The sequence below is a fragment of the Mustela putorius genome, unplaced genomic scaffold (assembly GCF_011764305.1).
Source record: "Mustela putorius furo isolate JIRA1106 unplaced genomic scaffold, ASM1176430v1.1 tig00000407_pilon_pilon_pilon, whole genome shotgun sequence".
Lineage (NCBI taxonomy): Eukaryota > Metazoa > Chordata > Mammalia > Carnivora > Mustelidae > Mustela > Mustela putorius.
The window spans coordinates 23,670,558-23,694,986 of NW_025421373.1; the positions used below are offsets into that span (position 1 = coordinate 23,670,558).

The window sequence follows — 24,429 nt, forward strand, 5'->3', positions numbered from 1 at the left end:
GCGTGCTCCTTGGACCTGGGCTTGAAACTGCTCAGTGCGAGAATTTCCGGGGAGCTGGGCAGGTGAAGGGGAAGCAGCAGGGTGGGTCATGTTTTCCAACGCTCTGCAGCCATACAAAATGCAGGCCTGCTGGTGCCGGAACTTTCCATTATTCTAAAGAATGTAGAAATCTGGCTTTTGAGTAAAAATTCCCCATTTTTAAATGTTAGTAACTAACTCAAATATTTAAAAAAAACATTGTGTAGGAAAACCAGGGAGAAAAAAAAACCAGCTTGGCAAATGGAAACCAGTCTGCAGCCCTGACTTCATGGTCCTTCTTATGTCTCTGGGGATGGGAGGGAGGAGCCGCAGGGCTTGGCTGTGGGAGACGCAGTGCAGGCAGCCCCAGAAATGTCACATCCCTGCGGGTGACTCGTGGACGTGCCAGCCGTGGCAGCCGTGGCAGCCGTGGCTGGGGAAGCAATGGCGGGAGGGAGGCCTGGAGAGGAGGGGGAGGGGTGGGTGTGAAGAGAGGATGGAGGTCACGGGAAGATTTTCCTGGGCACAAGAGAGCAGAGATGTGTGCAAAGGGATATGTATGTGGATCACCTGCCTGCACAAACCAGGGGCGACACAGCAAACCCCTCCATGCTCGGATTCCACACCCAGGTGAGAGAGAGAAAACATCTCAAGTTCAAGGATAAATGGGCAGTTGGGGAGTAGCCACAGCTGAGGAGGACTTTATACCCGAGGAGCCACCAAGGAACCTCTCACAGGCCACCCTGTCTGGGACAAGAGGCAGATGGTACCCATGGCCCTCTGCCTGCACTCTGGTAGGGAACTTCCGGGAGGACCCCAATGTGGACCAACCTGGAGCAGGACCACGAGCATCTTCTGGAAGTGGCCAGAGGTGTCACCGATGATGTCAGCCTCCAGGTCTCTCTCATAGGCTGCAGGAAAGGAACACAAGCTCTAGTCCCATCCCCGTGAGACCTCAGGGATCCAGGATAAAGGTCCCTGTTGTCCCCAGTATGATCCCAGCATCCAGGCTCCGGGCTGTCACGGTAAGACCCAACATGTACTCTCACAGGTTTCTGCACTGACCCCTGACACACTGAGATGGAACCTGTCTACTTCCTCCATCCACACCTGTGCCATCCTACTCCAGGTACTGTGGTCACCTACCTGGACAGTGGCTAGAGCCTTCTAACTATTTCCCCTGCTTCTGTTCCCCCTCCCTCTCCAATCCACAGCAACAAGGGTGACTTTTAAAGCCCTCTCCGATCACAGGCTCCCCTGCTTCCCGCTAGACTTGGAATCAAGCATCGCCTCTTTCTCTTGGGCTGCAATGCCCTGTGTGATCCTGCCTTGCCCTTTACCACTCTGGCCTCACACTAGCTACTAGGCTAATTTCTGCCCCAGGGCCTTTGGGCTTGCCATTCCCTCTGCCTGCCAGGATCTTCTCCCTATTCCTTACACAACGGACTCCTCATTCCCTCCCAACACACTTATCTGGAGAACGTCCTCCAGAATTAAAGTTTGATTCTTGTTACTTCATTGTGTAACAATGTGTTATCATTGTGTTGACCTGCGTATTGTCTGTATCCCTTGTTACCTCACTAATCTGTACATTCGAAGAGGCAGGGACTACATGGGTTCTGCCCACCACCATATTCTGAGAACCTAGAACATTGCACAGAGCAGCTATTTCTGACAAGGAGAAATGACAGATCAGAGGGCAAGAGGAAAGATGGCGGATGGGTAGCCTTAGCGTCCCTACTCTTGGAATTACCCTCATTTCATAGCTAAGTCCTGAATGGCCCCTCCTGCCCATCTCACCATCTTTGTATGCTGCCACCAGCTGGTGGATCTGCTCATTGGTCCGAGAAGCCAAGATTTCAATGAGACACTTCTCATCGGTGCCGATACCCTGGGAGAACAGAAGGGACATGGGAGTCAGGGCTGGGATGGGAGGCCACCAGCAACCATGGGTTGCCTTCCTAGAGTGGCCAGAGCTATGACACTCCCAACACTCAGGGTGCCCCTACCACAGCTCTCGGGCACCAGACTGGATCTGCTGCCCTGAGACTCAGAAGACATAGGTTCTAGTCCTGCCTCTGCCAGCAGCTTGCTTTGACCTTTCATTAAGAAATGTCTTTCTGGGGACGCCAGGGTGGCTCAGTTGATTGGACGACTACCTTTGACTTGGGTCATAATCCTGGAGTCTCAGGATCGAGTCCCGCATCGGGCTCTCAGCTCCACGGGGAGTCTGCTTCTCTCTCTGACCTTCTCCTCACTCATGCTCTCTCTCACTGTCTCTCTCTCAAATAAATAAATACAATCAAAAAAATGTCTGGGGCGCCTGGGTGGCTCAGTTGGTTGGACGACTGCCTTCGGCTCAGGTCATGATCCCGGAGTCCCAGGATCGAGTCCCATATCAGGCTCCCAGCTCCATGGGAAGTCTGCTTCTCCCTCTGACCTTCTCCGTGCTCATGCTCTCTCTCACTGTCTCTCTCTCAAATAAATAAATAAAATCTTAAAAAAAAAAAATGTCTTTCTGGGCCCCTGTTTTCTCATCCGTGAAATGGAAATGATGCCAGTGGCTCTGCCAAAATCACAAGGAGATTGAAAAGGCGATCTCTCACATCATTAAACTTACCAATATGGCAAGTAAATTCATGTTGAACAGTCATCTGGGACAAAGCTCAAGGCACTTTACAGACAATAAAGTGCAGATGCACTGAAGGGCTTTGCTTTTTCCCCACTTGCTAGGGAGCCACCCTCTCCTTCAACCAGAGCTAGCCACGCTTCCTGACCTGAACACACTCTACCACCTCTGCTGACCTCTTACCCAGCTGGAAGGACCGGACTCCCACTCTGATCAACCAAATCCTCCCTGGGGCTTCTGGGTGTGACTTGATCTCTCATCTTCTGTGACGCCTCTCAAGCCACCCTGAGCCTGCCCTCCTGCCCTCCTTTAGTATGCCCTTGGCCTTGGGGTGTTGGGCACAACTTGTCTTTATGCCCCTATATCCTGCTTCCTCAGGGCTGGAAGCTGCTGCGTTGAGGTCTGTCTCCCGCCAACATCTGTCCCACATCTGGCCATCTGAAGGAGACCGTGGCACTCCTCTGGGACAGGGTTTGAGCCTCTTACAGCAGCGCTCTGTGAGTACTTGCTGCAGAGACCAGAATCTGCCCCACATATCACACCCCCACTCAACACACACGCAGACCCATGCTTTCTTACCGAGATGGCATCTTTAATTTCCTTGGCATCACAATAGGCAAGTGGCCTCATGAGACCCACAATCAGTCGTTCAAACTTTCCTGTCAGCTCATACTTCAAGTCAGCAATGAGGTCCTGGGTCGGGGGTCGGGGTGGGGAGGGAGAAGGAGATGGAGGAGGAAGAGGAGGAGCACTTAGGATAAGAATTACATTTAAAGAGCACCTGCTCTGTAAGGCACCAGGCTACATAAGCCCATGGCAGTGTCAGTCTGGGAGGTATGGGCTCTCATTAACCCTAAGAAATGGGCGTAGAGACGTCAGGGAAATTGCCCAAAGCTACGTAATGAGCAGAGGGCGGTTCAGGAGCAAGCCTATGGCACCGGGCCTCTCCCCACAGCACTGTTTGTTCCCTTGCTTATGGGGTGTCTCTCCCACCATCTGGAAATCCACGGGTGCACACCTCGCAGGTCCCATTCACCTGTGGGCACCAGCACCCAGCCAGTGCCCAAGGACACAGCAAGTACCATGGATGTATCTGTGGCTGAATGGGGCCTGGCTAGCACAGAGGCTGAATGAAGATACAACAGGAGAGACCCTGAATGAATGCACAGGCCCGCCCCACCTGCCCCGCGGTCGCCATGGTTACCTTGCCATAGAGGGACTTGTAGCTCTGACAGATCTCCTGTCGCTGTCTGTTGCTCCGAGAAGTGATGAGCTCCAGGATGGCCTCCTTGTCACTGCCTGGAAGACAGGAGGGCACTGGTGACCCTCCCCCAACCAGCCACCAGGAAGCCCACCAGGGCTGCTCCCTGCCGTCCTCAGCACCAGCCTTCTCTGTTCATCAGGCGGGGATGTCGGTGGCGGAGGATCTATGGAGACCGGTCAAGCCCCGACTGAGAAGGATCACAGCACCCACAGCATTTGGGCTCAGAGGGCCTGTGATCCAGCCCCTCATCAGACCTGTTAGGAAAATGAGTTCCAGAGAGCAGCGAGGACTCACTCCAACTTTCACAGTGAGACTTGGCTTAGAAAACCCCAGGCAAGATAGGGTTCTTTCAACAACAAGAAAAATAAAAGAGAATCATCAGCATCAAACTCGGGTTAGCAGTTCCCCCCAAGGGGAAGGCAGGGCTGAAGCTTCCGGAGGGGACCTTCCAAGAAGCTTTCAACTCCATGAGGAAGCATGGGCTAGTTGTCAAGTTGCGTGGCAGGCCTGCAGGGGAAGCTTCTATTATTCCTTAGACCTTTGGGTTGGTCTGGAATATTTCATTAGAAAATGATGAAAAATAGTAAAAACGGGAGACAAAAGAATGAGTGAGCCCATCTCCACACCTTATCCCCACCCTCGCCCCCAGACGGCCTCTGGGCTGGGCCCCCATGGGGGAACGCCCCCACGCTGGTGACTGAGCACCCACCAAAGCCCTTCATGGCGGTGTACAGGGCCTCGGCATCCTGGCCGGGGTCAAAGTCTGGGAAATCGTGAATGGAGCCACGGTACTTAGCACCCTGGGGAGAGAAAAAGCAGAAGGTAAGCCACTGACCATGGCCTTAAACGGGGTTCCCAGCCCCAACCCCCCGATCACACTCTCAGCCCTGGCAATAGGCAGAGTCTAGGCTGAGTTCCCTTCCACCGAAATTAAGCCCTGACTACAGGAAGCCCAGGCAAGGGTAGGGACAGCTCTCCCTGGACCTCCTGCCACAGCCCATCCCGAGGACTGCACCCTTGCCCTGTGGGACGGTGGCTCCGTCCAGCCACAGCACAGTACAAGCTTCCCAGGACCCAGGAGGGAGGAGAAAGCCAGGCTGAGTGCAAGGGGTAGGAATGATCCCTGTAAGAGTTACAGGAGCTCCTCATATTTTTATGGCACTTTACAGTCTACAAAGCCCTTTTGCCTCCTTTACTGGGATTCCAACTTGCAGAAGCACTTAATATTATCTGTATCACAAAAACACAGAAACTGAGCCCAAAGAAGGAAAGCGTCTTGCTGAGGGCCCCACAGAGCCCAGATCTCTGGCCCAGTCCCCTCGGCTCTCCAGCTCCAGCAACCTTCCAGCCACTGGCATCTGAGGGTGAGGTCATGGCCCAAGGGAAGCCCGGAGCCACCCTCAGAATCAGTGCCAAGAAAAGATAATGCCCCTTGGGCCTGGTAAACTGAGCTGGCAGCTGGCATCTGAGGACAAGCTGGCTGGGTCTTCAGGGTGAAAGGGAGGAGAGGCAGGGCAAGAGTATCTCAGACATTGAATCTGAATGCACAATGGGCTGGTTCACAGAGAAGTCAGATGTGGGTCAGCTACATGACCCCAGAGAAGCAAGGGGCTGGGAGAGGGGCTGAGAGCTAGGAGGGCTGGGGATGCCAGAACCCATGGCACGGTGAAAGGGTGCTCAGCCTGGGCCAGCTCCAATGCAAAGGGCAGAAGATTCAGGAAGAAAGAAGACCTGCCCCTGTCTTTCATGAGCTTTGAACCCAGAGGAGAGAGACAAGCACACAAATCAGCATAGAACTCATCACTGATACCCTAAGATGGAGGCAGGGTGATTTGGGAAAACAGTGGCAGATTCTGGCTAGGGGAGGGGGCCAGGACTGGGGTGGCCCACATACAGTGCACCTTAAAGGGGTAAGAAGCAAGTGCAAAGATGAGCCTCCAACCACCTCCTGCGTCTCCCGGTGCGCACACTGAAGGACCTGGCCAGACGTGTGGCTGCCCCCCGGTTTGTCTGCAGCTGCTGCTCCTCTGAGGTATGCATGCGTGGGTGCAGGGTGGCTATTTAAAGTTCTGACAGGGCGGGTGACCAAAAAGGACACGGCCCTCTTCCCGCCATCCGTGAGTCCCCTGCAACCCGATCGCACCCTTGGACACAGGAGAAACGCGGGCCAAACACCCAGACCAGAAAAGAGTCAGTCCCTTTAGAAAGCCCTAGGATTGTCTGTCTTGCTCACGGATGCCTCCCAACTCCTGGCACAAAGCCTGGCACAACCAAGCCCCCACTGAATATGTTTCCCAGAGGGACAGGCACAGGGATGGATGAATGACCGAGTATATTCTGAGCAGAATGAATTAGATTTCCTGGCTGGGACGTCTACACTGAGTCCTAAAGGACGAGTGACAGCGGGGGGCCCCGAAGGAGGGGGCAGTGGACAGAACAGCAGAGAGGGGGAAGGCTTCATGCAGGGAACAGCACAGTCAAGCCCTGGAGGCAAGAGCAGGCGAGAACATCGGGGAGGCCGCCCAGATTCTTCAGCGCAGATTCTTCAGCGCTCGGTGCAGACACCCCAGGTCGCCAAGACCGTGGGACTCCAAGTTGCCAGGAAGGAACGAGAAGAGGAGAAGGTGGAAGGGCCGAGGCCTCAGCAGCCGGCCAAGCTCCCCGCCAGCTCCCCCGCCAACAACTGCTGCTCCTCTACCTCAGCCGGCCCCTCCTTCCACAGCGGGCAGCAGGGCCAGGACTGCCACTGAAAGATGAGGCCATGTCCTCCAGGGGGAAGGGAATGACTGACAGGGAGCTGGAGCCAAATGTTCCCTTCGAGACCGGTTTAGTGAGGAGCGAGGCCAGGTTCCCAGGTGTGTCTTTGCATAAGGATAATCAACTCTCCCAGGGGCCCTCGGGATCACAGCTACTAGAAGAGGTGGACATGGGGGGCCTTAGCACTGGTCACATTCAGAGGCACAGAGACGGGCCCTCAAATCACCCAGGCCTGGGTTCCCACGATCAGTCATCCTCACGCCAACCTGATGAAGTCTCTGTCCCCACTTCTCCACCTCACCTAGATGGCCTGTGCTCCTCCCGCAGGCAGGATCCCGGCATTAGACACCATGGCCCCGGGGATGGGAGAGCACAGAAGGGACTTTCCACCCTGAAATATTCAGCAGGTCCTGCTGCCAGCTGGTGAGCGGCCTGGGCCCTGGGGCTCTGAGGTCTTGGGACCCATCCCAGCTGTTGCGGGAGTGGAAGCCTTGGCCTCTCCTGAGAGCTGGCTGCCAGGCCAGGATGCCTCCTCAGAGCTCCTGTGATGACACCTGACTGGGTCCTCATCTCTGCAGCGGCTGGAGTTCCGGGCACCAGCGCCTGCCCCTTTGCCCGGTCCCCAGTGTTCTCATGCCCCCAGCAAGTTCCACCCCAGACCATCCCTGTGGCATGAACGCCGCAGAGCCATGCGTCTGGGACCTTTCTGTCCCCACACTATTTTGTCACAACTGTGGGTCCCCAGTTCCCTTCTTTTAGAAGGAAAGACAGGGAGAAGAGCACCATTAACACAACAGAACTAACTGGGGGGTGATCTGGAGCAGAGAAAAGAGGGAGTGCCTTATTCTGTGCATGGGGACGTGTGGGGAAAGGGGCGCACAAGATGCAGAACTGGGGTGTCCATAATTGGAAGCAAAGGATACCAACTTCAGCTCAAGAATGGAAGGAAGACCTTGCTCAGACTCCCTGGCTTTGTTTCTGCAAACTCCTCTCTTGCCCAAACCCTTGCACTCCCAGCGTGCCAAATTACCTTTGTTGCCCGCCGCCCCCCCCCATTCTCCCCCAGTAACTCTCCAGGACCCTTTCCCCGTTTCCTCCACCCGCATGCCCACGTAGCTCCCTTATAGCCTCCGCCAGGGCACGAGTGCCGTGTGTGGGGGATTCCAGCTCATCTCATGGGATGAGGGAACCCCAAGGCCCTGCCACCGTGGGACTCTTGCTTGCAGACTGTCTGCAGGCCCCTGGTCCGTGGCAACAAGAAACCACGGGTCAGCCAGGCCTGAGTATGGCCGGGAACACTGGAGCAGGATTGCAAAGACCCACACCCTGGGTCCGGGCCCCTCTGCTCTCCCAGGATCTGCTCTGGCCACTCAGGTCTTGCAGAACCCTGCACTTTGAAGTCCTCCCAGGAAGTAGCTGTGGTATGACTACATACGGAAAATGGGGAAGAGCAAGCTATGGCTTGGACCTTTGCCCGTAACCACTAACACTTTCTCCTCCCGGTCAGAGAGGCCACTTGTGCAAAGGACGCTCCTCAGAGGGTGATAGGGAGGGGACTCTTGAGTACCGATACTGCGTCACGTGACACACTGTGCTCTTCAAAAATTGTGAATCGATATCCTTAAGGCCCTTGTTCACTGGGTGACGAGTCATGAAAACAGAGGCCCAGAGAGGGTAATGAACTCTCCCAAGATCACACAGTATTTCTATTATGTCCATGGCCAGTAGCTCTGTGACTGAAGCGAGGAGCAAAAGGGGCCCAGTCAGGCGTCCCTTGGTTTCATTCTCCCTTCGCCATCCCAGCATTGTAGCAGCCGGATCTCCTTTTCTAATGCAAGCCAACTGGGATCAGTCTCGGGTGAAGCTTGGCACAGGACACCCAGCTCTGCGCAAGGACAGAACCTGATCCTGGCCACACCCAAAAGTAAAAGCTCTGTCACATCTCCATTTCTACTGCCTAGCAAAGTGGTCCTGCAGCATGAAAGACAGGGGTGTCCTAAGCAGGGAAACTTAATTCCAGATGCATGTGACAAGGAACACCTCCAGCTCCAAAGCAGAGAGAACCCTCTCATGCTGGGGAGCCACTTCTAGGCCATGCAGTTCAGGTAGGACCAACTCTACCACCTGAATCCAGGTCACCACCAGTACAGCCAATGAGAACGAAACCTAGGATTTGCCCTGGAATCACTTTATAAAGTGATATAAAGTAAATAAATTATATTGTTTCCTCCATGGCGGCTGGTGGCTGGGGTCCCAAATCAGGGAAGGACCACCCACAAAGGAAGCCACCCAGAGTAAGTTCAATTCACAGAGGCAGAATCCTGACAATATCAACTGGGTCCCTGGAACCAGCCTAACCTGAAGCCCTGGACTGTCAGTCACGTAAGCCAGTACACATCTCTTTCTTCTGCTTAGGATGTTGTCTGTGGTCACTGGGCACTTGCAACAGAAAAGGGTGTGACTTGTAACGGGAGCAAGCAAAGCCTAAGAACCTGTCCTGATCCTTTCTAGAGAAAGGTACCAGAGATCTGCAGAGCAGACCTAGGGACTATAAGAGCCCAGGAAAGGCAGACCACAGCCTCCAGGAGGGGAGATGCTCCTTACCTGTGCTTGTTTGGCCATGGTCTCAGGTTCTACAGCAGGGAACACTGTGGGGAAGAAAGAGACCCATGAGATCTGGTTCCCTCCATGATTTCCCCCAATTTCCTCATCCTTCTTACCTCCCAAGGGAAGGTATACTCCCCCTGCTGCTTTCCAGCTGCACCCAGCCCTTTAGGTTAAATTACACCCAGACCTGTCTTGGGGCTAGATGCATTTTTCTGAAGACAATGGAGAGACTGGCCTGGTCCAGATACTCACACCACTATGAGAGAGGGACTGGGAACTGAGAGGGAGACAGGGCATGGCCACTGAGCACATGACTCTTCCAGGCCATGCAGGGCACTTTCCCACATGTCCCACTTAATCCTCACGGTGATCTTTCCCAGCATCAGATTTCCCCTTTCCCTAGAGGAGGAAATGGAGGATGGGAAGTCAGGGAGGTTGTGCATTTACCCAAAGTCACACAGCTTAAAACTGAATTCAACGAAGTGCAGATTCCAGAGTCCAAGCTATCTGCACCACACATGCTCTATGCTAAGTCACCAGGAAGGGTTCCAGAAGCCTGGGCTTAACTTTCTGCAGACGAGAATGCTCCAAGGGCTCTGGGCCACCTGCTGCAAATATCTGAAGGACTAGCTTCCGGTTCCGGGTAAGTCAGTGCGCATTTCTTGAGCATCTGCTCTGATTAGGCATTGCTCTGGCACTGAGGTAGAGCAATCAATAAAAGAGATTTTTAAAACCCTGCTTTTCTGCAGCTTACTCTATAATGGGGAAGAATAACAAATACAAATGGCAAAAAGTAAGGGAAAAAGATAATGCTTGGTCAGAAAAGAGTGACAAGGAGTAGCAGCCTAGGCCAAGTGGTCAGAGGATCACGAACCACGTGGCTACTGGGGCGGGGGGTGGTCAAGGGACTCAGGATGGCTAGTGGGGCAGCAGGGAATGGGGGCATGGGACCAGTGCCTGAGGCCATGGTAAAGGCTCTGGATTCTTCCCTGTGAGGACAAACAGGAGATAAGAGCTTTCAAAGAGGATGTTGAAGGGATGCCTGGGTGGCTCAGTCATTAAGCGTCTGTCTTCAGCTCAGGTAATGATCCCAGGCTGTGGGATCGAGTCCCACTTTGGGCTCCCTGCTCAGCGGGAAGCCTGCTTTCCCTCTCCTTGTCTTCCTGCTTGTGTTTCCTCTCTCGCTGTGTCTCTCTCTGTCAAATAAATAAAATCTTAAGAAAAAAAAAAGGGGGGGGGGTGTAGGAGACAGGATCTAGAGGGAAGAAATAAACAAGTGTCTTACACCTAAAAAGAAATGGAGAAAGGGCTGTCACTGGCTTGGAAATGGGAAGAAAAGGGGCCCAGACGGGTGAGCACGCCCAGCAGGAAGGCAAAGGTGTAAGTGAAGCCATTCTCCCCAGACAAGAGGAGAAAGACAGGCCAGTCCTTTCCATTTCAGTCGGGACGGTTCCATTTGATCTTTCTAAACCATGTCTCTGTATTACTTTTTAAAAATGAGAATAATGAACTCTATCTGGCTTATTCAGTAAGACCTACAAGGAGTTGAACTAGAAGAAAACCAGGGTGGCATTTCAGCTCAATACTTTCCATTCCCCACATATCCCACTACCAAAAAACAAAAAACAAAAAACAAAAAAAACAACTTAGGTGAACTTGGCCCTTCCTGACCTCAGCCCATAATCCTGCTGGGGACGGTGCAACACAGTAAGGAGAAGACAGGTTTTGGAGTCAGATGGACAGGACTAGATTCAAATACATTTTGTTACTTATTAGTTCCATGACCTTGAACACATTGCTCATCTCTGAGTTCAAGGTCACCTCATGGACAAAACTGGGGCTTGCCCTTTCCTGCCTTGGAGGGTTGTTGGAGGATGAGACATTAACTTATGCCAAGGGCAGAGCCCAGGACACTAGGCATTCACTGTATTGGTGGGAAGTTCTGACCCGGCTTTGTCGTGTTTGCCCGTAGCTCCAGTGCCTGATGGTGAGTCCCCATATCGTGGTCAGCAGACAGACAGACAGGAGGTGGGGCTGAGGAGGAACAGCAGAGGACAGAGATCTGCCTGCAACCCCAGCAGAGCTGGAGGAAACACTGCTATTTCCCTGACAACCAGGGGCCCCTCTGTACAAATGTGCAACTCTCACCAGAAAGTGGAAACTCCCCCTGCAGGGGATGGGGAACCTCATCTACCGCAGGGTCTGGCCAGGAGCCAGCTCCGGCTTTCCCTGCCTGGGGCACGGTGTGGGCAGGCTGTGAGGGACCCCCAAGTCCAGCACAGCAACAAGGACCAAAGGAGGCCCAGAAAGTCCCATGGGCAGGGAGGGCTGAGGCCTGTCTCCTGCACCTCCACACTGGAAGCGTTTTCCTTTGGCCTTGTTGCTGGAAACTTCAGCTGCTGGCTGCAGCCCAGGTCTGTCTGGACAAGAGCCCCTTTTCAAGGAGAGACAGCTTGGAGGAAGGGCCTCTGAGTCTTTGGGAAAATATTCTCAGCTCAGAGAGCAGTTTATATGTGCTTCATGTAAGTACAGTCTTGTATATACACAGAAAGCAAGCTTCTTCCAGAACTAGATGTGGAGACTGCAGTTTAGGGGTGTGGGGGTGAGGGAAGGGGACCTCTGTGGACTCAGGAAAACTCTGGAACTAATCATAGCGGTGCTGTTTACCTGGCTTAACAAGGATCTCTGCTCTCTCCCAGAGCAACCCAGACCCTACCTCTCAAATTGGCTGAATAAAAAGTTTAATGTACAATGTTTCAGAATCCCAGGGTTTCTTAAGCATCCACTACTTAACCAACTGAGCCACCCAGGCGTCCCTTTAAGCATCTACTACTACATCAGGCCCCTCACTTTCTGGGTGAGGTAAAGACATCTCAGGGAGGGTAAGTGACTTGCCAAGGCCCAGACCATGGCCAGTATCTGTGCCTCTGAGCCCCAGGTCCAAAGCCCCCACGCAACTGTGGACATTGGCTGCAACAGGAAGGACATTAGGGAGAGGCCAAAGAAAAAGACCTAGGTGTGGTTCCCAATCTGTCTGTAACCTCAGACAAGTCAGGTTCTCTCTCTGGACCTCAGTTTCTTCATCTATAAAATGGGGATAATATCACTATCTCTTCAGGCATATCCAGAGTGGATGAGAAAGTTTTTTATAGATTTTAACCATGGATTTTCACAGCAGAATCTCAGGATATCAGTCCCAGGAGGGTTCTTCCCCCAAAACTCCCCCTATCCAATATGCAAGTTTTATCATCCTGGCTGAAATAGCTTCTCAAGACTGGCAGCCATGGCCACTCTAAACCTGTGCCTCTCTCCTCCAAGAAACCCTGAACCTCTTCTGACCTGCCTATCCAGGAGGGCTCATCGTGGCTGATCATTCCAGAAATCCATTTTAGGGTAGAGTCTCCTAGCTTTATGCTACCATGGCTTGCCCCTGCCTTAGCCCTTTAGCCCACAAGCAATCATGTTTCCTTCCTTCCCCTTTGGGAGCTCCAGACTGATCCCAGGAGGAAAGCTCTGGGGGAGAGAAAACACCAGAGCTGGCAGGACATGTGGCTTGCCGCTGGCCAAGTGCAAGATATGGGGAAACTGGGCACCTGGGTAGCTCAGTCGTTCAGTATCTGTGCTTCAGCCTAGGCCGTGATCCCAAGGTCCTGGGATCGAGTCCCACATCGGGCTCCCTGCTTGGAGGGAGGTCTGCTTCTTCCTCCTCTCACTCCCCCTGCTTGTGTTCCTCCTTTCACTGTCTCTCTCTGTCAAATAAATAAATGAAATCTTTAAAAAAAACAACAAAAAAAAAACCACTCCCTTGTCTTAAAAAAAAAAAAAAATTTAAAAAAAGGAAAGGAAAAAAAAAAGAGTTAGGGAAACCGAGAACTGGACAGGGGAAAGGTCTTGCTAATTCATGCAAGAGGTATGGGCTTTGAGGTTGAACCTTACTGTGAGTCACAGCTCTGCACCACCCCCCTCCCATTTGTGATTTAGGTACTGAATCTCAGTACCCACACCTGCAAAATGCACATAAAAATTATCCCAAAACACTGAGAAATAAATGAAACAGCAGATGAAAAGCCCTAAGCCCAGTGCCTATTATAAAGTAAAGGCTCAGGAAATGGTAGTTTTTATTATGATAAACCCAAACATTTACAAGGGAGGCAGCATGGCATCATAATAAAGAATGTAGGCTTTACAGTCCGGGCCTGAGTTCAAATTTGAATTTGAAAATTCCAGAAAATTCCTAGTTCGTGACCTAGGGCAAGTTCTGTCATTTCTCTCAACTCAGTTTCTTCATCTAGAAAATGCTAATCTCATAAGGTTTTCTGTGAAAATTCAATGGGCTAATGCAGGTAAAATACTCATCTGGTCCAGGAACACATTTAATGTTTAATATGGGGTGGCGTCTTTCATCCCAGTCACTTGTGATTGGTGGGGTTCTGGGCACAATGAGACATGGGTGTGCAGGACAAAAACACTACAACTTTCTAAATTTTTTTTTAACCTTGTCCTTTCTCATTGAATGTGTGATGCGTGTATCAAGTTAAAGACACATGTTAGGGGTTCAGGCCAATAGGTGGGCACAAGCAAGAGTCTGGATGTCATAGAATGAAGCCGATGGAGGAGAGAGGGAATATCAGACAGAACAGAAACACCAGCCTAAGAAGAAGCATTTTTGTCCTCCGAAGGTATCTTGCATGCATTGGAGGAAGAGCGTGCTTTTAGGGTGGGAGGAAATGCTGGGTATAAGGGGGTGAAACCAGACTGTGCAGGAAGGCAATTTGAGAAAAATCAAAAATAACACGGAAGGTCATGCAAAAACTCCCCCAGACCTCTGTACCCCAGGGGAGCCCTGGGAACTCTAACTTGAGCTGTGTCACTGCTTGCCCACGTGTCCCGAGACCCCCTTTAATGCAGGCCCTTGTTGCTCAGCACTGAAGGCCTGCGACATCCTTCCTGATTTATCTGCCTTCCCCTCTTTCCTTTTCACTCACCCCTTCCCTGCCCCACCAAGCCAAGAACCTCTTCTACCATCCTGGCTTCATGAATCCCACCTGGGGAGTTTTTCCAATCTACCAAAGCATAAGGTCAACTCCCTGAGATTCTGATTCATCAGTTCTGGGGTGAGGCCTGGACTTTGGCAATTTTTAAAAATTTTCCTAGGTGATTCTTTCAACTCTTCCAGGAAGCCAAAAGGGATTTCTCTCTCCTTTGAACCCCCAGAGCACTCAGAAACCACCTACTTTTGACTGGCTTGGATTCAACCATTGTGGATTTATTTCATCATCCCTTGAGTAGATGGAGGCTGCCTGCCTCCAAAGTATTCTAGGAAAAAAATCTCGACTTCAACCTCTCCAGGTTATGCTTTCAGTCTGAGCAATTTTACAGCTCAGTAATTTGTAGGTAAATGATGGTAATGCAAAATAATTCTTACAGACGTGCTCAGTGTTCTACTTGGTGAAGGTCCAATTAATCTCCCTCCCCTTCCACCAGAAAAACCAGTTTGCCTCCATTTGTACATTCCTTTTAATAAAAGTGTCCACTGATCCTCTTTCAAGCTGGTCAGAACATCTGGCTGTCCAGTCATTAGTCAGTGACTAGAATAAAATTTTTGGCACGTGATCACTTTTCTATCTTCTGAATCATGACTTTACTATTTCTTTCTTTCTTTCTTTTTTTTAAGATTTTATTTATTTATTTGACAGAGATCACAAGTTGGCAGAGAGGCAGGCAGAGAGAGAGGGGGAAGCAGGCTCCCCGCTGAGCAGAGAGCCCGATGATATCCCAGGACCCTGAGATCATGACCTGAGCCGAAGGCAGAGGCTTTAACCCACTGAGCTACCCAGGTGCCCCAACTTTACTGTTCCTTAAAGATTACTGTGTCTGCTTCTTTGCTGCACCCCTTACTACAGGGTGTGGCTCATAAGGATTGTTGGGTGAAATGCACTGAGTTGTTTTAATGCTCCTTTAGTGAACCCCTTGCGGGGGGGGGGGGGCGGGCGGGAATCACACAATAAAAGGACATCCAGTCTAGGGGTCTTCAAACTGTGCTTTATTCCTCATTCTATAGCCAGGAGAGGCAATGACTTGAGGTTTAAGTACAATTTACCCAATGTGGTAAAGAAAATTAGTGATTAAGCAGGAGCTCAATTTTTAACAAAATCCTTACTGAGCATGTTCATTGGTAGGAGATGGGGATAGAATAAAAAAATGAGACAGCTGAGTCTCCCACACACACAAAGCTGGCAATCTGCTGCTGTAATCTGTCATCTTTTTGATCCTATGTGCCACCAGTAACCAAGGAAAAAATAGTGAGTATTCGTCATGATAAAAATATATTTTATAAGCATGAGATTAAAAGCATATGTAGTAAGAGGCCTAATAATTTCTTCCTGTACCCCAGAAAATGATCTTAGTCCCTCCCAGGACGTGTGCACTGGACTTCAGAGGCTCCAGGCCTGTAAGATGGGGATCCTTCCCTCCCCCTTTCCTGATGGCTCCTCCCCCAGCCTGCGGGAAGATACCAGGACCAGCCCCACTGGCCTCGGGGAGTTAGCCTCTGATGAAGCCCGGGTAAAAGCCATTCCTGGCCCTGAACCTGGGCACACCCCCTCCAGCTCGAGACAGGAGACACTCGGGTTTCTTAGAGAGCAATGTCTTTCCCACTCCTGACCCAGAACCATTGATCTCAGGGCTGGGCAAGGCCCCAGTTAGATCATCAGAGGCTGCTCCAGGCTTGGAAGTGGATGGGCCCGGGGTTTGAATCCCTGTTCCGGTGACTTTTGTGAGAGACAGAGAAGCGTAATGTCTAACAGGACAGGGGCTGGAACCGCCCCTCCTGGGACTGAAGCCTGACCCGCTCTTCAGGAGCTGTGTGGCCTTGGGCAAGTACTGAGCCTCATATGTAAAACAAGATAAAGATAGCGCTTGTCTCAGAGGAGTCATGGTGAAGATGAAAAGAAGACACACCTAGAGCTGAGGAATTGGCCATGACTCATGGGAAACACACGTGCATTTAGTAGTATTTCTCCCCTAAACTTCAGAGGGCTGACTTTCCACATCTGCAAAATGGGCACGGCAGCAGTGTCCAATCTATGAAGGGTTCAGCCTGGCAAGTTGCAAAGTTCAGTAAATAACGGACGTTACAATTTAATTATAACTTAAGAGGTCCCAGGACACCCATTTTACAGATGAGGAACCCAAGGCTCAGGTCACCTGCCTTCTCAAGCACCACACCCTTCCGAGAGGACAAGAGCAGCCCTTGCTTCTCGGTGCCCTGCACTCTGCAGTTCACAAGGCACTCTCACATCTGCCATCTTACAATCTTACGATGTGGGGACCAGCCTCATCCTCTTTTCTACAGACGGGTTATCTGAGGCTCAAAGAACCCAAAGACAGTCATTCCTCCACAGCCAGTCCCTGTGGGAGCTTCTCAACCCCAGGCAGAAAGGAAATGCAGTGCGGCAGGATTCCAAGCCAAGAAGTTTATAAGCATAGAGGACTCGCCCCCCTCCCCCCAGACTTCCTCTCCACCATGGTGGGGGTGGCAGGGGTGCAGACAAGACTCGGACTTGCATGCTTAGAAATCAGGGTACAGACCACATCCTGCACTTTGTCCCCACCCAGGAAGTATCTTGGAGAAGCTGGGTGGGGTGAGGGTAAGTGATACCCCTGGGCCTCCCCAGAAAGTCCTAGAATAATGCAACATGAGGAGTCATGCAGCCCCAACTCATTTTACCAGCTGTGCCCTGGGCACATCTCTTGCCCCTCTGGGGAGGAAGGAACCAAGGCCTAGAGGGAGTGGGTGTGCCCACCCACCCACGCCGGGCGGGGCAGGGGGGTTGGAGCCAGGTGGCTCAAGGCTCCTGCTGGGTGCTGCAGTGCGGATGCTCCCAGCGCTGGCAGCTCCCCAACTCTGCAGAGCCTCTTCCACCCCTTCCCAGGGTCCACTCCCACAGGTGAGGTCGGCCCTTCCCCAGGACAACCCCCTCCTCTGCACACTGGTATCCACATTCTGCCCCAGCAAGAGCTATTGCCCTTACCCAGAAACCTCAAATAGTTTCTGAATCCAAGCAGCCAGTACTTTGGGAACAAAGGGTGGAAGGCAGAGGAAGATGGATGAGTGACTGCCACAGCTGCAGAGGGGGATGCAGGCCTCGGCCTCCCTCCCCAGCCCCACCCAACTCCCAGAATCCTAAGTCTTAGAACAGCTGAATCCTAGAGTGCCAGAGCTGGAAGGGGCAGGCGGTTCAGCAGCCTTTGCTATACAGATGGTTAACCAAGGCCCAGGCAGGGAAGAACCTTGCCCCAGGACCCCTCCAGCACCGGGAACAGTAACTCTGCTTTCCAAGGACTCGCAGGCCAGTGCCCTTTTGCATGGCACGGGGCCTGCTAGCCAGAAGGGCACGGTCTGTGGGAGCTGCAGCTGGAAGGGTCATTCACCTGGAAGGGCAAAGCAGGGCAGGATATCCCTTCTGGGTCAGTGGGGTCAGCAATTTCAGGTGCGCTTTGGGTGCGGCAGAAGGGGGAAGTGAGTGAAAAAAATGGCAGGCTGAGGAAACCCGAGTCCTTTGGCCAACCCCGGAGCCATATGTCCAAATTTGGAATAGTCAGAGAAGACCCGCGGGGCTTTAGAGAAAAGGAGGGGCTAGGAAGGAAGCAGAGGCTAGATTCTCTTCCCAAAGGACCCCTCCACTCCCCTTACAGGGCCTACCAGCATAGCCCAGGCTTGGCAAGTCTGTAATGAAGACCTCCCAAATCTGTAATCATTCCTTGCAGCTGACAAGTAAATCAATGTTAACGACAGCCATCATTTCCACGGAGAGGGGCTGGGTTTATCAGCTCCGGACTTGGAATAGCTGAGACAGGGAGACGGAAAACTCCTGATTCAAGGTCACAGCTGCAGGTCGATGGAGGAGCTGGGATTGCATTCGGGGCACTTCAGTCTATTGCTGGTATTTTGGGAGTTATTTGAAGACCTAAGCTTCGGGAAGGCCTAAACTGGGCTTCCGGGGAGCAGGAAGAAGGGTGGGGCATATGCCCTGAGCGCCCAGCTGAGTCCCCTTCAGGCCCGCAGTGGTTCAAAGGGGAGAGGTGGTCTCCTGGGGTGTGAACAAGCCAGTCCCCCAAGGGTCTGCACTCCGAGAGCCCCACTCCTAACACACACAAGCCACTGTGGAGGGTCTGCCTCTTCCTGCATGCCTCAGTCTTAGGCCTCAGCCACACCCTTCCCTGCGGTCCTTAGACCCGCCCCCACTCCCCCCCACCCCGCACTAGTCCGGTTGCCCCCAACCCCAGGTCTTCGAAGTCTCTCCAGCCTCCCACCCCAGCCAAAGCGCGGCCAGCATCCAGCGCTGCCTCCGCCCGAATGCCCCCGGCCCCTGGACCACACCCGCGTCAGAGTCCGCCCCGTCCCCCCGTGCCCTCCCTTCCACTCCCCTTCCCCGTTCCCCTCCCATCCCCCCAGCCTTCTCTTCAGCTCCCGCCGCCCTAGATTGGTTCCACTGCGCTCCCCCAGACACGTGCAGCCTGCGACCCTCACGGGTTCCCGCCCCTGCGGTCCCCCACCTGCCCGCGCCAGCCACCTGCCTGCGCCCCACCCCGGAGTCCCGCGGGAGGCACAGGTCGGCGATGACTGGGCGTTTATCGCTGGTCCCCACGTTCCCTGCAGCCCCCAGAAGGGGAGAGGGTCCCCTGATGCGGTCCCCTCTCCCGCCTCAACCCACTCACCGCGCGGCGGAGGCTTCCCGTAGCGAACCGGCAGACGCGGGCGCCGACGAGGAGCTCGCAGGGTGAGAGCCCGTTAGCCCAGCGGTAGCAGCAGCCGCAGCGCGGGGCTGGCCGGGAGGACAGCGGGCGGCTCCCCAGCGGGACACGTGGCGCGCCGAGGCCAATCCGACTCGCCCCGCCTTCCCTCCTCCAACCCCACCCCCCCAAGTTCATTCGCTCCTGGAACTTAGAATGTCACGGGCCAAGAAGGGCCTAGCCAGGAGAACATAGGGCAGTGCTCAGACCCCGGCCGAGATCTAGAGAATGTAGGGGGATTTGGCCAAGGTCACACGGCCACTCAGGGCCAGAAGTCAGAGCTTCCAATTCCCTGATCTGGACATTTCCCCCCAAATTCCAACCAGTCGCCAAAGCTTTGTTGAGAAACAGAACATCGAGACAAAATTGAGGCTGAGCACTTTATCTGCCTGATGGATTTCATTCCACAATAGCCCCGCCAGGCTGGTGACATTACTTACCCACTTTGGGGAGCCGGAGAGCCCAGAGACGTCCAGTTATTTGACCAATGTGACGCGGCTAGTCATTTGTGGAGCTGGGATTCTAACCTGGGCCTAGTGACTCCCCAGGGATGCTCACTGGGGCTTGCCTCTGGGAAAGGCAGAGAACAGCAGTTAAAGCCAGGGCTGCGTGGAAAATGCTACAACACAGAAAATGATAAACTATTTGGGAATCCAGAGGGAACAGAATGGTTGTCCCCCAGGGTATTTGTTGAGACTTCCTGGGGGAGGTGGCCCCACAGTGAAGGTCAGTAGTATCTCCCATCCCCTATACCTCCATAGAAGCTCTGCTTTGGTGAAAAGGTAGACTGATGACAACCCGGGGCTGCCACTCACGTGCTGTTTGCATGGGCAAGACACTTAACTGCTTTGATTATAAATTTGCTCATCCAAGAGATAGTGACAATCAAAGCCTTGTCCAAGGGCTGTCCTCAATCTGTCACTAGTTCAGAGTCCTCTAAGCCTCCCGCAAGGAGACCTGGTTGGAAAGCATGTCCTTTCATCTGTTTGGAAGGGCCAAGGGCAGGCTGCTCCAAGATGGACCACTTTGGCATGAAGATTATTTTGAATTAAAACCAGATTCAGGGGCGCCTGGGTGGCTCAGTGGGTTAAGCCGCTGCCTTCGGCTCAGGCCATGATCTCAGGGTCCTGGGATCGAGTCCCACATCGGGCTCTCTGCTCAGCAGGGAGTCTGCTTCCCTCTCTCTCTCTGCCTGCCTCTCTGTCTACTTGTGATCTCTCTCTGTCAAATAAATAAATAAAATCTTAAAAAAAAAATAAAACCAGAGTCAGGAAAAGCTCTTTATCTCCTAAATGTACAGTGGAAAGAGCCTATACCAAGAAGAGAACTCTCTCTCTCTCTTTTTTTTAAGGATTTATATATTTATTTGAGAGAGGGAGAGAGTGAGAGAGGGCACGAGAGCACATGCTTGCACGAGGGAAGAGCAGAGGGAGATGGAGAGAATCCTCAAGCAGACTCCCCACTGAGTGTGCAGACCAACAGGGGGCCAATCTCAGGACCCCTAAGATGATGATCTAAGCCAAAATCAAGAGTTGGATGCTCAGGGGCACCTGAGTGGCTCTGTCAGTTAAGCTTCTGCTTTCGGCTCAGGTCATGATCCCAGGGTCCTAGGATTGAGTCCCCAGTCGGTCAGGCTGCCTGCTCAGTGGGGAGCCTGCTTCACCTTCTCCCTTGCCGCTTCCCCTGCTTGTGCTCTCTCTCTCTGTCAAATAAATGAATAAAATTTTTTGTTTTAAAGAGTTGGATGCTCAATGGACCCACCACCCAGGCATCCAAGAAGATAACTTTTTTTAAATTAACATATAATGTATTATTTGCCCCAGAGGTACAGGTCTGTGAATCATTAAACTTACACATTTCACAGCACTCACCATAGCACGTACCTCCCCAACGTCCATAACCCAACCACCCTCTCCCTACCGCCCCCCCCAGCAACCCTCAGTTTTTTTCATGAGATGAAGAGTCTCTTATGGTTTGTCTCCCTCCCAATCCCAACAAGAAGAGAACTTTTAATAAGACATTCCAATTTACCTAAACTTATCCTCATAACATGGCAAATTTTATTTTCCAGACATCTCTCACCTTCCTGCTAATAGTCTTCCTCAGAGCCCTACCCTACCCCCTAGCTCATTGAAGTGTCATGTTCCTCAGTGTCTTCGGAATTTCCATGTCTGTATGGATTCCCCTTAAGTATGAAACTAAATTTGATTTTCTCCTGTTAATTGGTCTCGTGTTCACTCTCACAGAAGACAGATGGTTAGGTCATTGTTACAATACAGTCTAGATAGTCGTAATCTATAAGGTGCAATGCTGGCTCACAGCAGATGAACCCAGCCCAGCCCATCCAAATGCGAGTGATGTTAAGTTGTAACCAGAAAGATGAATGGAATCTAGTAGGAGACTAAGAAGAAGTTAACATAATTACCTTATGATGAGATCTGTTAAAAATGAAACCGCTGGCCTGAAATAGTGTCATTGAGACTGAATTCATAAACAGTGGCTTGGGGATTAATCCTTAATCTGTTTCAACCTCCCCCAGAAATGTCGTCTTAACTGGTCAATTAGGAATTTTTCAATCAGTGCCAATGAATCTGCCGTTGGAGCCCTCCAAAGAAAGATGAGATCCTCTGCAGGGTAAGACTCCTTGCTCTAAGAGAGGGGGAGACTGGAACAACAATGTGGAAGAGGTAAGGACGGTCGCCAAGCTGTAGGAAGAGCATCTCAGCCAGAGGAAACAGCTGGAACAAATGCTCCGAGGCGAGTCGGAGGGGGGAGCAGGGCTGTAAGAAGGCCTGTGTGGCTGGAGTGGAGTGAGAGGGAGGGGAGTGCCGGGGAAACAGAGATAAGGAGGGACCAGATCAAATGGGGGTGGGGAAGGGGGTTTGTGGGTCCTTGTAAGGACTTGGTTTTTTACTCTGAGGCATTTGGGAAGCTGTTGCAGAGTGCTGAGTAGAGGAGGGTCATGCCATTTGTTTTCTTTCTTTGGGGGTAAAATTCACATCACAGAAAATTAACCATTTTAAAGTGAACGATTCAGTGACATTTAGTACATTCACATCCTTATCTAACCACCCCCCCCTGCATAGTTCCAAACCAGTTTCATCTCCCTAAAAGAAACCCCGAACCCATTAAGCAAGTACGCTGCATCCTCCCGGCACCCAACCCCTGGAAACCACCAATCTGCTTTTCTGCCTCTACGGATTTGTCCATTCTGAATGGGCCATATACATGAAATGATACTAATGTGTGACCTTTCAGGTCTGGCTCCTTTCATTTAGTATGATTACATTAGGGTTCTCCAGAGAAACAGAACCAACAGGGTATATAGAAATAGATGCAGGACGAGATTTGTTAGAGGAATTGGCTCAGGCATTTTATGGAGGCTGAGAAGTCCTATAATCTGCTGTCTGCAAGCTGGAGAACCAGGAGGGCCACTGGTGTGATTCCGCTGGAATCTGCAGGCCTGCAAATAAGGGGCTGTGGGTCTGAGAGCAGGAAAAGATAGACATCCTGGCTCAAGAAGAGAGAAAGCTGAATTTACCCTTTCTCTCATTTGATCCATTTGGCCCTCCATGGATTGCATGATGCCTGACCACACTGGTGAGGGCAGCTCCTTAGTCTACTGTACCAAATCCTAATCTCTCAGTGAATCAAATGCTAATCATCACAGACACACCCAGGAAGGATGTTTTATCAGCTCTCTGGGCATCCCTTAGCCCAGTCAACCCGACATGTAAGATTAGTCATCATGACAGTGGTCTTGAAGTTCCTTCGTGTTGCTGCGTGTGTCTGTACTTTATTCTTTTTATGGTTGAATAATTTTTTTTTTTAAGATTTTATTTATTTGAGAGAGAGAGATTGTGAGCATGAAAGGGGCAAGGGGCAGAGGGAGAAGCCGGCTCCCTGATGAGCAGAAGGCCTGATGTGGGACTTGATCCTGGGACTCCAGGATCATGACCTGAGCCCAAGGCAGTTGCTTAACCAACTGAGCCACCCAGGTGTCCGGTTGAATAATATTTTATTGTGTGTATCTATCACCTTTTGCTTATCCACTCATCAGCTGATGGACACTTAGGTTGTTTCCTCTTTTTGGCCATTGTAAACAGTGCTGTTATCAACATTTATGCACAAATGCTGGTGTGAGGACTTGTCTTCAATTCTCTTCCGTATTTACTAAGAGTGGAATTCCTAGTCCATTTGGTAATTCTATATTTAACTGCTTGAGGAATTGCTGAGCTATTTCCACCAGTAATGCACAGGGTTCTTCATGTTCCTGCCAACACTTGTTATTTTCTCTTTTTGTTTTGTTTTGTTTTTGTTTTCAATGCCATCCTAGTCAGTGTGAAATGGTATTTTGTGGTTTTATGTTCTGTTTTTATGACTGTAGTATAGCTGAGTGTTTTCTTTTTTTGGTATCTCCTGATTTTGATTTGCATTCCTTTAATGACTAATGATGTTGAACACCTTTTCATGTGCTTATTGGCCACTTATACATACATCTTCTCTGAAGAAATGTCCTTTGCCTGTTCAAGTTATGCAAATCTTTTACCTATTTTATTTATTTTTTCCTCTGTCCATCTTTAAACTGGGTCGTCCTTTTGTTGTTGAGTTATAAGAGCTCTTTATATATTGTATATTATAGTTTGTTGTAAGAGTTGTAAGAGCTCTTTATATATTGTACATTATGTAAAATATTTATATTTTATAAGAGCTTTTATATTCTTTATATATTGCTCTTTATATGTTTCTATGTCAAGAATAATGATAACTAACAGGACACAAGAGTAGGAGCTGGAGATCTGGTAGGAGGCTTTTGGAATAATCTGGGGGAGAGATGCTGGTGGCTCAGCCAGAGTGGCATAAATGGAGTCGGTGAGAAGAGGTTAGAGACTGGATATACTTCAAGGTAAAATTAACATGATTTCCAGAAGGACTGGATATAAGGTGAGAGACAGAGAGGGGAGCCAAGACTGACTTCAAGGATCTTGGCCTGGCCCACTAGAAGAATGGAGTTACTATGAACTGTGAGGAACAAAATTGGAGGAGGAGAATTTGGGGGAGTGAAAGTGGGAAAAAAAATTGACTTCCATTTTTGATCAGTTTGTTTAAGATTTCTATTAGATATCCAAGAGGAGATGTCAAAAAGGCAGTTGTATAAACAAATCTGGCATTCAAGAAAGAGGTCAGGGCTGGGGATATAGATTTGAAAGTGACACACATAGAACTACTGTTCAAGTCCAGAGAAAGCAATGAGCTCATCAAAGGAGAAGAGAACCAAGGGTCACCCCTAACTTAAGAATCAGAAAGGAGGCACCTGAGTGGTTCAGTTAGTTAGGCGTCTGACTCTTGGTCTCATCTC

At 51.2% G+C, this 24,429-nt stretch overlaps 1 protein-coding gene across 4 annotated transcripts in view; it reads right to left on the reverse strand.

Annotated features, from left to right (window-relative positions):
- ANXA6 (annexin A6) overlaps window positions 1-19,150 on the reverse strand; it is a 46,417-nt gene extending 27,267 nt beyond the window's left edge. For 3 of the 4 annotated variants that reach the window (XM_004737794.3, XM_004737793.3, XM_045079586.1), the window contains exons 1-7: window positions 18,996-19,150; window positions 9,273-9,316; window positions 4,621-4,711; window positions 3,852-3,946; window positions 3,227-3,340; window positions 1,819-1,909; window positions 850-929 (exon numbers count right to left, since the gene is read on the reverse strand). In XM_004737794.3, coding sequence (XP_004737851.1) covers window positions 850-929; window positions 1,819-1,909; window positions 3,227-3,340; window positions 3,852-3,946; window positions 4,621-4,711; window positions 9,273-9,290 — 489 coding nt within the window. In that variant the 5' untranslated portion in view covers window positions 9,291-9,316; window positions 18,996-19,150. Of the gene's footprint in view, window positions 1-849; window positions 930-1,818; window positions 1,910-3,226; window positions 3,341-3,851; window positions 3,947-4,620; window positions 4,712-9,272; window positions 9,317-9,527; window positions 9,547-18,995 lie in introns of those variants that run through there. The other variant, XM_045079585.1, reaches the window with a different exon arrangement.
- Between the last annotated feature and the right edge of the window lie 5,279 nt (window positions 19,151-24,429).